Here is an 11,938-nt window from a genome sequence, read left to right as displayed (position 1 = left end):
TATGTATGGATTACCTGTAATGTTTTTTAAATGCAACTTTCAAAGAGACCCACCTCCTCCCAGGCTGACAGTGAGTTCTTCAGTCATCAGAGGGAGAGACTCATCTGTCAGACTCCTCCATCTGTCTCTGTGTCTCACTATTACTTCTACACAGAGGGGAGATCCTAAACACTCACCCTATACACGTTCACTCACGGGGACTGAGCTGCTCTCCAGGGCAGGTCAAAGTTCATCTGCTGAGATCAAACTGAGATGTTTTTACACAGTAGAAACTTACTATCCATCGATGCACAGTGGTTCTGTCTCTCTTACTATTCTTGGTAAGAAATGTTATATTCAGATTGTCTTGAATGATTCTGTTTAAATMACAATCTCATCCAATGTCATTTAAAAAATATTTGTTGTGAAGACAATACATATTTGAAATGTACATGTCAAAAGTAGAGTTCTAAGATCCCACGGAAAACAACCACAGAGACAGGCCAAAGTACAATCAAAGGTTCTTTATAAACTCAGCTTGACACAGTAATACACAGTATCACCACGGCCCTATATATAAATAGGCTGGGATTTAGGGCTGTAGACTAACTAGAAGCAACGGGCCAAACTAACACAGCAGTTGATTCCCGATCGGTGGCCAATGTTCATTCAGGTCCTTCCGAACAGGGTTTGTTCATTCGTTTCTACCCGAGCAGGATTAGTTTGGCTCTACCCAGGGTTTGTTCATTCGTTTCTACCCGAACAGGGTTTGGCTCTTCCTCCCGAGCAGGGAGAGGGAGATCTGTGGAATCACTCCACACCATACCAGCAAGCAAAATAGTCCATGCGATTCAATTTGATTTCACATGTGAGAATGTAAGGAATTAAGTGAAAGGCAATCGTTGTAAACACACAGCACACATGATTAAACATCATAAATATGCATGATATCAAATAAGACATGCTGATACGTACTTTAAAGAGAATGGCAGGCTCTAGTTTAGTAGGAGTCAGTGTCACTTGTGACATATACAATACATTCAAATAGAGTGATGTAAAAAGGAGTCTCTGTCCTTTCCTAACAGATCCAAAACCAGACATTACAGTCCATTTTGATGAGGACTTCACCATCATCTGTTTGATTCGTGGATCCGTCAGTCCTGACACCACCTGTAACCTGTATGTTGGAGAGGAGAGTCAGCCATCCTTCACAGAAAAGATCAAGAGGAGAAAAGCCACCTCAGCATCCGGACAGCAGTTCTGTATATTCACTCCAAAACATAGTGATCTGATCAGTCGTCTACAGTCAGTGAGGCGTAAGGAGGTGAGCTGTGACTACAGAGTGAGCTCAGGACCAAACTCTCTCTCTCCACGCAGTGATGGGAAAAGCTTTGCACGTGAGTCATTATCTAAACAAATCTATCAGGGCTGCAGGTCTTCATGATCTGACTCACAGTGATTTTAGCATCTTCTTAGTATGACTACTCATTCTGACCAACAAACTAAATACCACATTTCAATCCCAATGATTTTAGATCTGGTGGGAGTTCACATCAGTGATCCAACAACTATACAGACACCTTCTATAGCAGGTAGGCCACACATTTTGCTTTTATAGTGGCACTGCTGTTATTTTAAAGCAAATCAAGTTTAGCAATAAGAATGTTGTGTTCATGTGTAAGGAACGGTTCTGTTCGATAATTAAGCTGTTCTATAGATATGACACCAGCCTCAACAACATGTCTGGATCATCAGCACAAGTAATAGAATGTCTGTGTTCATCTAGTCGAGTGTTTAGATCGTATCTATGCGCTTTTGGTTCTGCTTTTAGATACAGTGGACTATTCTAGGAAGCTGTCAATCAACAATCAACCTTATCTGTCCTGAAAGACCTTATCACCTTATGAATTGGTCTTATCATCTCTATAATGAGGAGAAATATAATCTACCAGGGCTAGAAGCGATCTGTCCGTAGTGATTTTTATAGTCCTACTTTGCCCACTTTGAAAAGATAAATCATGAAGGTATTTCAAAAGGCCAACAACACCATGATGATCATTAATACGATCATGAATAAAATGCTAATTTCATTAATATGTGTTTTCTCAGTGGGTTTGACTCCAGGTCCTAGATCTACTTTGCCTCCCAGCACGACAGTGAGTCCTACAGAAGGTGTGTTGGGCCTCTAAATTACCATCTCTGCAAGTTCCAATTATACAGTCAAGCGTTAAGATTACGGGCCTGTAAAATTAAGTGACCCAAATGTGAATGTAAAATCTTATTCTTGTGTAGTCATATTGCTTCCCATTTGTTTCGACTGTTACTTCTACCTTTACCCCAGACACCACAGTGACACCAACTACCAGTAAGTAGATCCACCAGTTTAAACTTAGTTTGCAAGTACAATATCTTTGTTCACATTCATTCACTAAAGCTCTGACCGGTTAACTAATAGATTCATAGCTGCTTGTAATTTCAGTCCAGATTTTTAACCATTTTTAGTCCATCTGATTTGTAGGTAATGTGTATTGTACTTCTCTCTTTCTGCTTATTGAAATACCTTAGATATTATATTAATTTACATTTGTTCTTGTGTAATATGAGTAATCTCTTCTCACCAGGTTTGACCTCCCCTTTGACCCCTAGCACGGCTGTGAATCCTTCATCAGGTCTCTTAGTCATCTTTATCTAGTTAGCAAATTTAAGTAAAACAAATAGAGTAGCTTATCTTCTCCATGTTTTTTTTTTCCATCACAAATTTGCCTCATTACAAAAAGAGGTTGATATTTGATTGATTAAAATCAACCCATTTAGATGTATTTTTGTATAATCAGATCCAATGATTTGCTTTGCATCAGGGTCRACTGTTTGCTGTACTTTGACCACTGACACCCCAGCGAGTCCAACTGAAAGTAAGTATAGCCAATAGGTTTCATTTAGTTTGCTAAATATTTTTGTCTATTAAAGCATAAACCAGTTTTGCAAATATAGCCAAATGTAAATTCAGTCAAAGGTTTAGGATTAATCAAACAATTTGTTTATTCTTAGAAATATTTGCATAACTCTGTTATTAAACTGTCCTTCTCTCTTGCATGTGCCCAGGAGGTCAAAGCTCCACAGAAAGTGATGTGGAATCAAACAGTCAAGAAAGCATTTTGGGTAAGTATCCTTTTCGAGCTGTCTTTTCTCACACATATGAAAACAGAGCTGTGCACATTTTCTTAGACGAACAATAATGTGGTCCAAGAGCTAATGACCTCTCCCGTTGTCATCATGTCACCAAATAGTGGGGCGATTATGGCAGGCAGCAGTGGCTTCTGGAGTGGGCGTGCTCCTGGTAGGATTGACAGCTGTCTGTCTCTGCAGGAGGACCAGTGAGTACATTTAATTATGCATAACAAATCATTTGCAAATTTACCATGCTGACATTAATGTAAGTGAATTTGGCATGGGTTAATTTATCAACTAATTTTGATTATATTGTATAGGTTAGACTATATTCAATATAATTAATTTAGCCTCATTTGTTTTTCAGAGAAAAACAATTCTCAGAGGTAAGAATTCCGCTTGTGAATATGATGAAGATTGTATCAACCTTTAGTTCTGTATTGTCCATGATGAGATGTTCTTACCACAACCTTCTTATACTTTTATGTTGTACAGACCTACAGCCAGACAGGATGATCACAGACAATGTATGTTCCAAACAAAATACATCAACATAGACACACATACAACTTACATAAATATATACAGGCATGTACAAACACTGTAATTCCATTTTCATTGTGTTTCTGTTGTAGATAATTTGGTGTCTATGGGCGCGGTGAACAGCGGAGTCATGGTGAATATTCTACATTACAGTGGTATCTGTACACATATACCCCTCTGACAGAGGAGGCTGGTGGGATGAGTTATAGAGAGCGACAGGCTTCATTGTATGATTGTAATGGATTTAATAGACGGGAGTCAAACAAATCAAACTACATGTTGACTCCATTCTATTTCATTCCATTTCAACGATTCAATGAGGCCTCTCTCCTATAACTCCTCTCACCAGCATCCTCTGCCCTGACTGTTTGATCTGAGGATCAAGACCTTAATGTTACATGATAGTGTTTCAACATGAATGTTCAAAGTATCAAACCAACGCTATATTTATTTACAGATTTATATGGTCATTTTTTAATTACCAAATAAGATGTTTTTCACCAAAAACGGTTTCTTGATACTTAATCATGTTAACCTTTAAATGTGTTCGTAAGTAGGTACATAGCTTATGTAAAATCAATAACCTACATCTTGCATTGACATGTGTAGACCTCAGAATGACACAAACCAAACAACCTTCCTGTGATCAAGAGGGTGCAGTTCATGTCACGAGTTAGAAAGTAGAATAGACAGACAGTTTGTACGACTGGAGGATAAAAGTCCTCTTCTTCTCTTCTCTCTCTACTACAGGTGATTCAGGAGATGTGAATCGATTCTCAGATCCCTTCTGTACTGTCCACGTTCATGCCTCAGGTTTGTCCCTCAGACCGGGACCATCTGCAAGTGCACAGCTACTGTACATGCTTGAACTTTGTGCTAACCTTTTCAACCATATCAAAATGCATATATGACACTTAAAACAGAAATGAATGTGTCAGAGCATCAGCGTGAGAGAATAGAGCTGTAGATCTGCAGGGTGGTTTGAGAATAGGAGAAAGTGTGAAATGACATCAAGCCCTGTTACTTGCACTTCTTCTGTTTGGCTGTTACTAACGCAACAGGGCAAATCGACTAAGTACACACATGCAATGTAGACATGTAAATACACATGACCCCCCTCAAACACACACTCATACATACCAACCTCTTACTCATGGAATTGTCTCTCTGTGATGTTGCAGGTCCCGTTGATGTGGATACACAGGCATTTGCAAATAAACATGTAAGTACAGCACAATGTCCATTCATTTGTAATTATTTATTGTTTATTATTAACATTATATGTAGCATTGTTTTCACAGACAGACTGACTAGAGGATAAAGTATCTTTTTCTCTCACTGTTGCATGACTTTCAGTTTAAGATTGGTGTTTCATCCTCATAAACAAAACTTATGAATTACATTTACTGTACTGTAGATTCGACGCCCTAAAGTGAATCTGTTTCTTTCCTCTAGTCTGATACGTACCACGTATACAGCTCAATCCCCGACAGACGCACCTAGCCCACCAGCCGGATGGTTGTACAGTCTCTGCAGACAAACTGACACTAACCTTGGCTTCTGTGCTATGTCTCACACATCTACATAACAAACTTCTTCTCACACGACATCCTTTGTTTATCACACATCCAGTACTGTAAATAAGTTGCTTAACAGGTAATATCTACTGTATATACACATGGACAATGACTCTGTTACATGTCTATCCATAATAGTAACTGTTTACTTATTATATTATATAATATTTATATTTGGAGGGTCTGGTTCATACTCCCTTTGAGCATTTTCTTTATTTCTTCCCCTAGTAAATGCTAAATCTACTGTAATTATGTATATTATATTGACTGTGTGATACCTCCTTCCATCGGTTGGATACAATTATTTCCTATTGGGCAAAATTCAAAACACAACCAAAACAACTGCAAATGCATCCAAATACGGTGTTGAGTACAAGCTTGATGTATTATTGGGAAGGAATATAGGACCAAAATACAAAATGTGTGACTACTTTCATACAACATATAAATGAATTTGCCAAATACTTAGTGACTTCTCAATGTGGGGACTATATGATAAAGTGCTTTTATATCTAAATGGTAAAACATACAATGCCTTCAGAAAGTCTTCACACCCCTTGATGTTTTCCACATTTTGTTGTGTTACAGCCTGAATTTAAAATGTATGAAATTTAGATTTTTTTGTCACTGGCCTACACACAATACTCCATATCGGGGTAGAAGGTAATCCAGTGGTTAGAGCATTGGACTAGTAACCGAAAGGTTGCAAGATCAAATTCCCGTGCTGACAAGGTAAAAATMTGTTGTTCTGCACCTGAACAAGGCAGTTAACCACTGTTCCTAGGCCGTCATTGAAAATAAGAATTTGTTCTTAACTGACTTGCCTAGTTAAATAAAGATAAAAATAAATAATGTCAAAGTGGAATTACGTTAAAAAAAAAGTGTGAATGAGTATTCAACCCCTTTGTTTTGGAAATCCAAAACAAGTTCAGAAGTAAAATTTTGCTTAACAAGTCGCATAATATGTGTTTATAATAGTGTTTATTATGATTTCTTTATGACTACCTGATCTCTGTACCCAAAACATACAATTATCTGTAAAGATGGTCAGTCACGTAGTGAATTTCAAACACAGATTCAACCAAGAAAAACAGGGAGGTTGTCTAATGCCTCACAAAGTACCATTATTGTTTAAAAAAAGTAGACATTGAATATCCCTTTGAGCAAGATAACGTTATTAATTACACTTTGGATGGTGTACCAATATACCCAGTCACAAAATAGATACTGGCATCATTCTGGAGGAGGCGGGGCCTGGTGTGGGGGGAGGCGACTAACTAACAAACCCGTACACTGCCTCTGATGCATGTGGTGGAGCCAGGCCAGCACAAACGGCGGGCTTAGCCGAAAGGAGGAAGAGGATGAGGAGCCAGGAGATCTGCATGTTTATTTATCTCGCTCTCTCCAAGCAGTGAAATTGTTTACACGTGGAAACGTTTTCTTGCTTTAGAATCGATTTAAGTGGTATTGAATTTGTTTCTTCTTGTTATTGCAGTCATTCATGCAGATGCTTGAGGTCTTTCTCTTGTGGCAGAATTGGGAAGGTAAACAGCTGGCATGTTGATGATCCACATGGCTAGTGACTTTACCCTTTTTTCACTCTCCTTTTCTCTACATCCAAAATCTGTCTTCCTTTTCTCTCTTTAACCCTAAAATCTCTCCTTTCTCCCCTTTCTTACTCCCAATATGTTCTCTTCCATGTTTGTCTTCCTCTGCCCCTCTTTGCAATCACCCCAGTCTTTGCCCATTTCACCAAATCGCTCTTCTTTCTGGAAGGATTGATGTGACTAGCTACAGTGCACTGCTGTGGACAAAATCAAATTTATCACTGGATCAAGCAAGTGATGGGTTCTTGACTAGTTTCTATTGGACGGGCTAAACGCGACGTTGGGCCTGATTGGATCAGGACTGAGTCGGAATATGCTCAGCTTGAAGCCCCGCACTCTTGGCCTGGCCTGTTGGATCTGCCCCTGCTGAGACTATAAACTAATCTATAAACTGAATGAACATACTTGAAGAGCTGTAAAACTGCTCAGACTTTTAGTGCTTCCGTACTGTTTCTATTAGTGACAATGAAATGTCAACTTTTTATTTTTTTAAACAAATAAACATGCAGTTTTAAAAATGAAGGATTGAGTCAACACACCCAGTTTCTACTTCTACCTCATGTTTTTGATGTGTTGCCTATATTGACAAGCTAGTCGAGCTCTAACAATGTCCTCAAAGATGGAAGGCAGGCGAGACCTTTCTAGCCAATGAGGGCAGATAAGTGTGACCGTGTCATAGATAGGTCGCATCTGTGACCGCTTCAATGGCGTTGTCTATGCTCTCCATTTTAAAGTATTACATTTCCTTCAATGGCAGATTTCTCCTGACTCGTAGGAATTCCCACCCAGTTGACTATGTTAAAATAATGTAAGCCCTCCATTTCAATGTCAATGCTACAATGGGTTAACCATAAGTATCACAACAGGCACAACTCCAATATGAAGTAGTTTTTTCAGTTGCAGAAATGCCACATGCGTCCACAACCTAACAATTACAAAACTTGGAYTCGATCAAATAACCCCCACGCGGAAAATTGGCAAATATTTGTTGACCAAATTCAACTCATTGACCTCCATACGAATTGCTCACATCGTGGACAGATTCTGGGCAGAGTAAAAACTTGCTTTGCTTCTTCCCGTGTATCCTTTTTCAAATCCAGGCCTTGAGGTCCACAGCATTAATGATTTATTTTCTCCTTAGGGGTGGTTGAGTAAAAGCTGGTTAAACTTCCAGGGAATAAAGAACCAGGAGCAGCAATGTTCTGGTTTGGGTACCTTTGAATATCAAACTGAAGACCCAATTAGTTCTTGCACCCCCTTGTGGACAAACTGAAATGGTACAACATGTTGCATTGCACCATTGTGGGCACTGACCCATAACAGAAAAGTTTTGAATAATTTCCCATAGCTTCATAGTTATGGGAAATGTTTGTTTTGAGATGGTTCGTTCTAACTGTATAGAAAGACTGCTACCACAAACCAGCAGCATCATACATTCCATGGTGGAGAGAACAGTGAAAGACCAGTATCAGGGCCGTCCCTCAGGAGACTGGTACCAAGATGTCATGTCCAGTGTGTTCCAGGCTCAGATGGAACTCAACTATCTGCACACTCACTGTACCAGATTTTCCCAACGAATCGTGCCATGGTCATCAACCTATGATGGATGAACAACAAAGTCCTGACCGTGTAGAAAACAACTTAACCATCAATATTTTCCAGGAACCGGGAGGTCACTGTACTAGTGATACAATTCATCTGGCAGAAGAGGGTACTGATTAAGCAGGGGCAAGAAACAAGAACTTAACAGCTTTTTATTTATATATATATATATATATATATAAACTTGCATCAGTGAATCATTAAACATCTTTACAAACCCCTAGCTACCATCAACACTTCTCTACAGGAAAAGTGGAGATTACATTTTACAGCAGCTAGGTCTACACTTAAATGCCACAAACAAGTAGTACAAAAAACTGCTTTATTTAAAAACATATAAAGTGGATAAAAGGAGTGCAGTCACTCTGCTGCTGCCCCCCTTGCCTCGTTTCCCTGTGGATTCCCCAAACAATCTATAGAAACAGCTTAAACAAATGCAAATACAGCTTCTTTGCTTTATTCTGGCTGCACTGTTGGACGTGACTGTGTTAGCCGAAGTTTCCTAGCTAGCAAGCAAGGCATAAGAACGTTGACAGCCATCATGGCAATGGAACATTTACATTTAAGTCATTTAGCAGACGCTCTTATCCAGAGCGACTTACAAATTGGAACATTTAGAATGATCGACCAGCTTGCTTGGGTACCAACCCTAGATTTGTGTCGGGACTACACTGACAATCCAAACAGTCGGGGCATGGATTTTGCAAAGTGTCGAAATCGAAAGCATTCCATGGGGATGCTGACCCATGTTGACTCCGATGAATTCATTAAAATAAACTTTTTATTGAAAATATATAATCACTATTTGAATATTTTGGTAACCTGTTGTTTTATCTGGTAGCCCAAAAGTTACATATTGCAGCTTTAAATGCATAATAATGATACTGACCTTTGCTCCGGGATCCTCATCTCTCCCAAGTGGTCATTCTCTCTTTCTCTCTTACCCTCTGTCTATCGCTCTTTGAATTCCATGCTGTCACAGTTACCAGGCCTTTCAAGCTTAACATCCTTATCATTTATCGCCCCCCAGGTTCCCTTGAGAGTTCATCAATGAGCTTGATGCTTGATAAGCTCCTTTCCTGAGGACGGCTCACCTCTCACAGTTCTGGGCGACTTTAACCTCCCACGTCTACCTTTGACTCATTCCTCTCTGCCTCCTTCTTTCCACTCTCTCTTCTTTTGACCTCACCCTCTCACCTTCCCCCCTACTCATAAGGCAGGCAATACGCTTGACCTCATCTTTACTAGATGCTGTTCTTTCACTAACCTCATTGCAACTCCCTCCAAGTCTCCGACCACTACCTTGTATCCTTTTCCTCTCGCTCTCATCCAACACTTCCACACTGCCCCTACTCGGATGGTATGGCGCCGTCCCAACCTTCGCTCTCTCTCCCCCGCTACTCTCTCCTCTTCCATCCTATCATCTCTTCCCTCTGCTCAAACCTTCTCCAACCTATCTCCTGACTCTGCCTCCTCAACCCTCCTCTCCTCCCTTTCTGCATCCTTTGACTCTCTATGTCCACTATCCTCCAGGCCGGCTCGGTCCTCCCCTCCCGCTCCGTGGCTCGACGACTCATTGCGAGCTCACAGAACAGGGCTCCGGGCAGCCGAGCGGAAATGGAGGAAACTCGCTCCCTGCGGACCTGGCATCCTTTCACTCCCCCTCTCTACATTTTCCTCCTCTGTCTCTGCTGCTAAGCCACTTTCTACCATCCTAAACTCCAAGCATCTGCTTCTAACCCTAGAAGCTCTTTGCCACCTCTCCTCCCTCCTGAATCCTCCTCCCCCTCCCCTCCTCTCTCTGCAGATGACTTCGTCACCATTTTTGAAAAGAAGGTCGACGACATCCGATCCTCGTTTGCTAAGTCAAACGACACCGCTGGTTCTGCTCACACTGCCCTACCCTGTGCTCTGACCTCTTTCTCCCCTCTCTCTCCAGATGAAATCTCGCGTCTTGTGACGGCGGCCGCCCAACACCTGCCCCGCTCGACCATATCCCCTCCTCTCTTCTCCAGACCATTTCCGGAGACCTTCTCCTTACCTCACCTCGCTCATCAACTCATCCCTGACCGTGGCTACGTCCTTCCGTCTTCAAGAGAGCGAGAGTGGCACCCTTCTGAAGAAACCTACACTCGATCCTCGATGTCACAACTACAGACCAGTATCCCTTCTTTCTTTTCTCTCCAAAACTCCTTGAACGTGCCGTCCTTGGCCAGCTCTCCTGCTATCTCTCTCAGAATGACCTTCTTGATCCAAATCAAGTCAGGTTTCAAGACTAGTCATTCAACTGAGACTGCTCTTCTCTGTATCACGGAGGCGCTGCTAAAGCTAACTGCTAAAGCTAACTCTCTCTCCTCTGCTCTCATCCTTCTAGCTATCGGCTGCCTTCGATACTGTGATCATCAGATCCTCCTCTCCACCCTCTCCGAGTTGGGCATCTCCGGCGCGGCCCACGCTTGATTGCGTCCTACCTGACAGGTCGTTCCTACCAGGTGGCGTGGCGAGAATCTGTCTCCTCACACGCGTTCTCACCACTGGTGTCCCCCAGGGCTCTGTTCTGGGCCCTCTCCTGTTCTCGCTATACACCAAGTCACTTGGCTCTGTCATAACCTCACATGGTCTCTCCTATCATTGCTATGCAGACGACACACAATTAATCTTCTCCTTTCCCCCTTCTGATGACCAAGGTGGCGACTCGCATCTCTGCATGTCTGGCAGACATATCAGTGTGGATGACGGATCACCACCTCAAGCTGAACCTCGGCAAGACGGACTGCTCTTTCTCCGGGGAAGGACTGCCCGTTCCATGATCTCGCCATCACGGTTGACAACTCCATTGTGTCCTCCTCCAGAGCGCTAAGAACCTTGGCGTGATCCTGGACAACACCCTGTCGTTCTCAACTACATCAAGGCGGTGGCCCGTTCCTGTAGGTTCATGCTCTAACAACATCCGCAGAGTACGACCCTGCCTCACACAGGAAGCGGCGCAGTCCTAATCCAGGCACTTGTCATCTCCCGTCTGGATTACTGCAACTCGCTGTTGCTGGGCTCCCCTGCCTGTGCCATTAAACCCCTACAACTCATCCAGAACGCGCGAGCCCGTCTGGTGTTCAACTTCCAGTTCTCTCACGTCACCCCGCTCCTGCCGCCTCTCACTGGCTTCAGTTGAAGCTCGCATCCGCTACAAGACCATGGTGCTTGCCTACGAGCTGTGAGGGAACGGCACCTCAGTACCTTCAGGCTCTGATCAGGCCCTACACCCACAAGGCACTGCGTTCATCCACCTCTGGCCTGCTCGCCTCCCTACCGCTGAGGAAGTACAGTTCCGCGCAGCCCAGTCAAACTGTTCGCTGCTCTGGCCCCAATGGTGGAACCACCTCTCACGACGCAGGACAGGGAGTCAATCACACTTCCCGGAACACCTGAAACCCACCTCTTTAAGGAATACCTAGGATAGGATAA

The 11,938-nt window shown here is 42.3% G+C and overlaps 1 protein-coding gene across 6 annotated transcripts in view; it reads left to right on the top strand.

Moving 5' to 3' along the window:
* Window positions 1-11,938, top strand: part of LOC112076279 (uncharacterized) — a 47,078-nt gene that overhangs the window by 3,061 nt on the left and 32,079 nt on the right. For 2 of the 6 annotated variants that reach the window (XM_070441244.1, XM_070441242.1), the window contains exons 1-10: window positions 9-320; window positions 1,065-1,376; window positions 1,515-1,571; window positions 2,089-2,151; window positions 2,321-2,344; window positions 2,601-2,648; window positions 2,838-2,891; window positions 3,082-3,138; window positions 3,267-3,353; window positions 3,515-3,533. In XM_070441244.1, the coding sequence (XP_070297345.1) occupies window positions 20-320; window positions 1,065-1,376; window positions 1,515-1,571; window positions 2,089-2,151; window positions 2,321-2,344; window positions 2,601-2,648; window positions 2,838-2,891; window positions 3,082-3,138; window positions 3,267-3,353; window positions 3,515-3,533 (1,022 nt within the window). In that variant the 5' untranslated portion in view covers window positions 9-19. Of the gene's footprint in view, window positions 1-8; window positions 321-1,064; window positions 1,377-1,514; window positions 1,572-2,088; window positions 2,152-2,320; window positions 2,345-2,600; window positions 2,649-2,837; window positions 2,892-3,081; window positions 3,139-3,266; window positions 3,354-3,514; window positions 3,534-3,642; window positions 3,675-11,938 lie in introns of those variants that run through there. The other 4 variants (XM_070441243.1, XM_070441240.1, XM_070441241.1 and 1 more) reach the window with 3 other exon arrangements.

This window comes from Salvelinus sp. IW2-2015, unplaced genomic scaffold (assembly GCF_002910315.2).
Source record: "Salvelinus sp. IW2-2015 unplaced genomic scaffold, ASM291031v2 Un_scaffold3659, whole genome shotgun sequence".
NCBI classification, from domain to species: Eukaryota; Metazoa; Chordata; class Actinopteri; order Salmoniformes; family Salmonidae; genus Salvelinus; species Salvelinus sp. IW2-2015.
The sequence above is the reverse complement of the archived record's forward strand: the minus strand, read 5'-3'. Positions and strand labels throughout refer to the sequence as shown.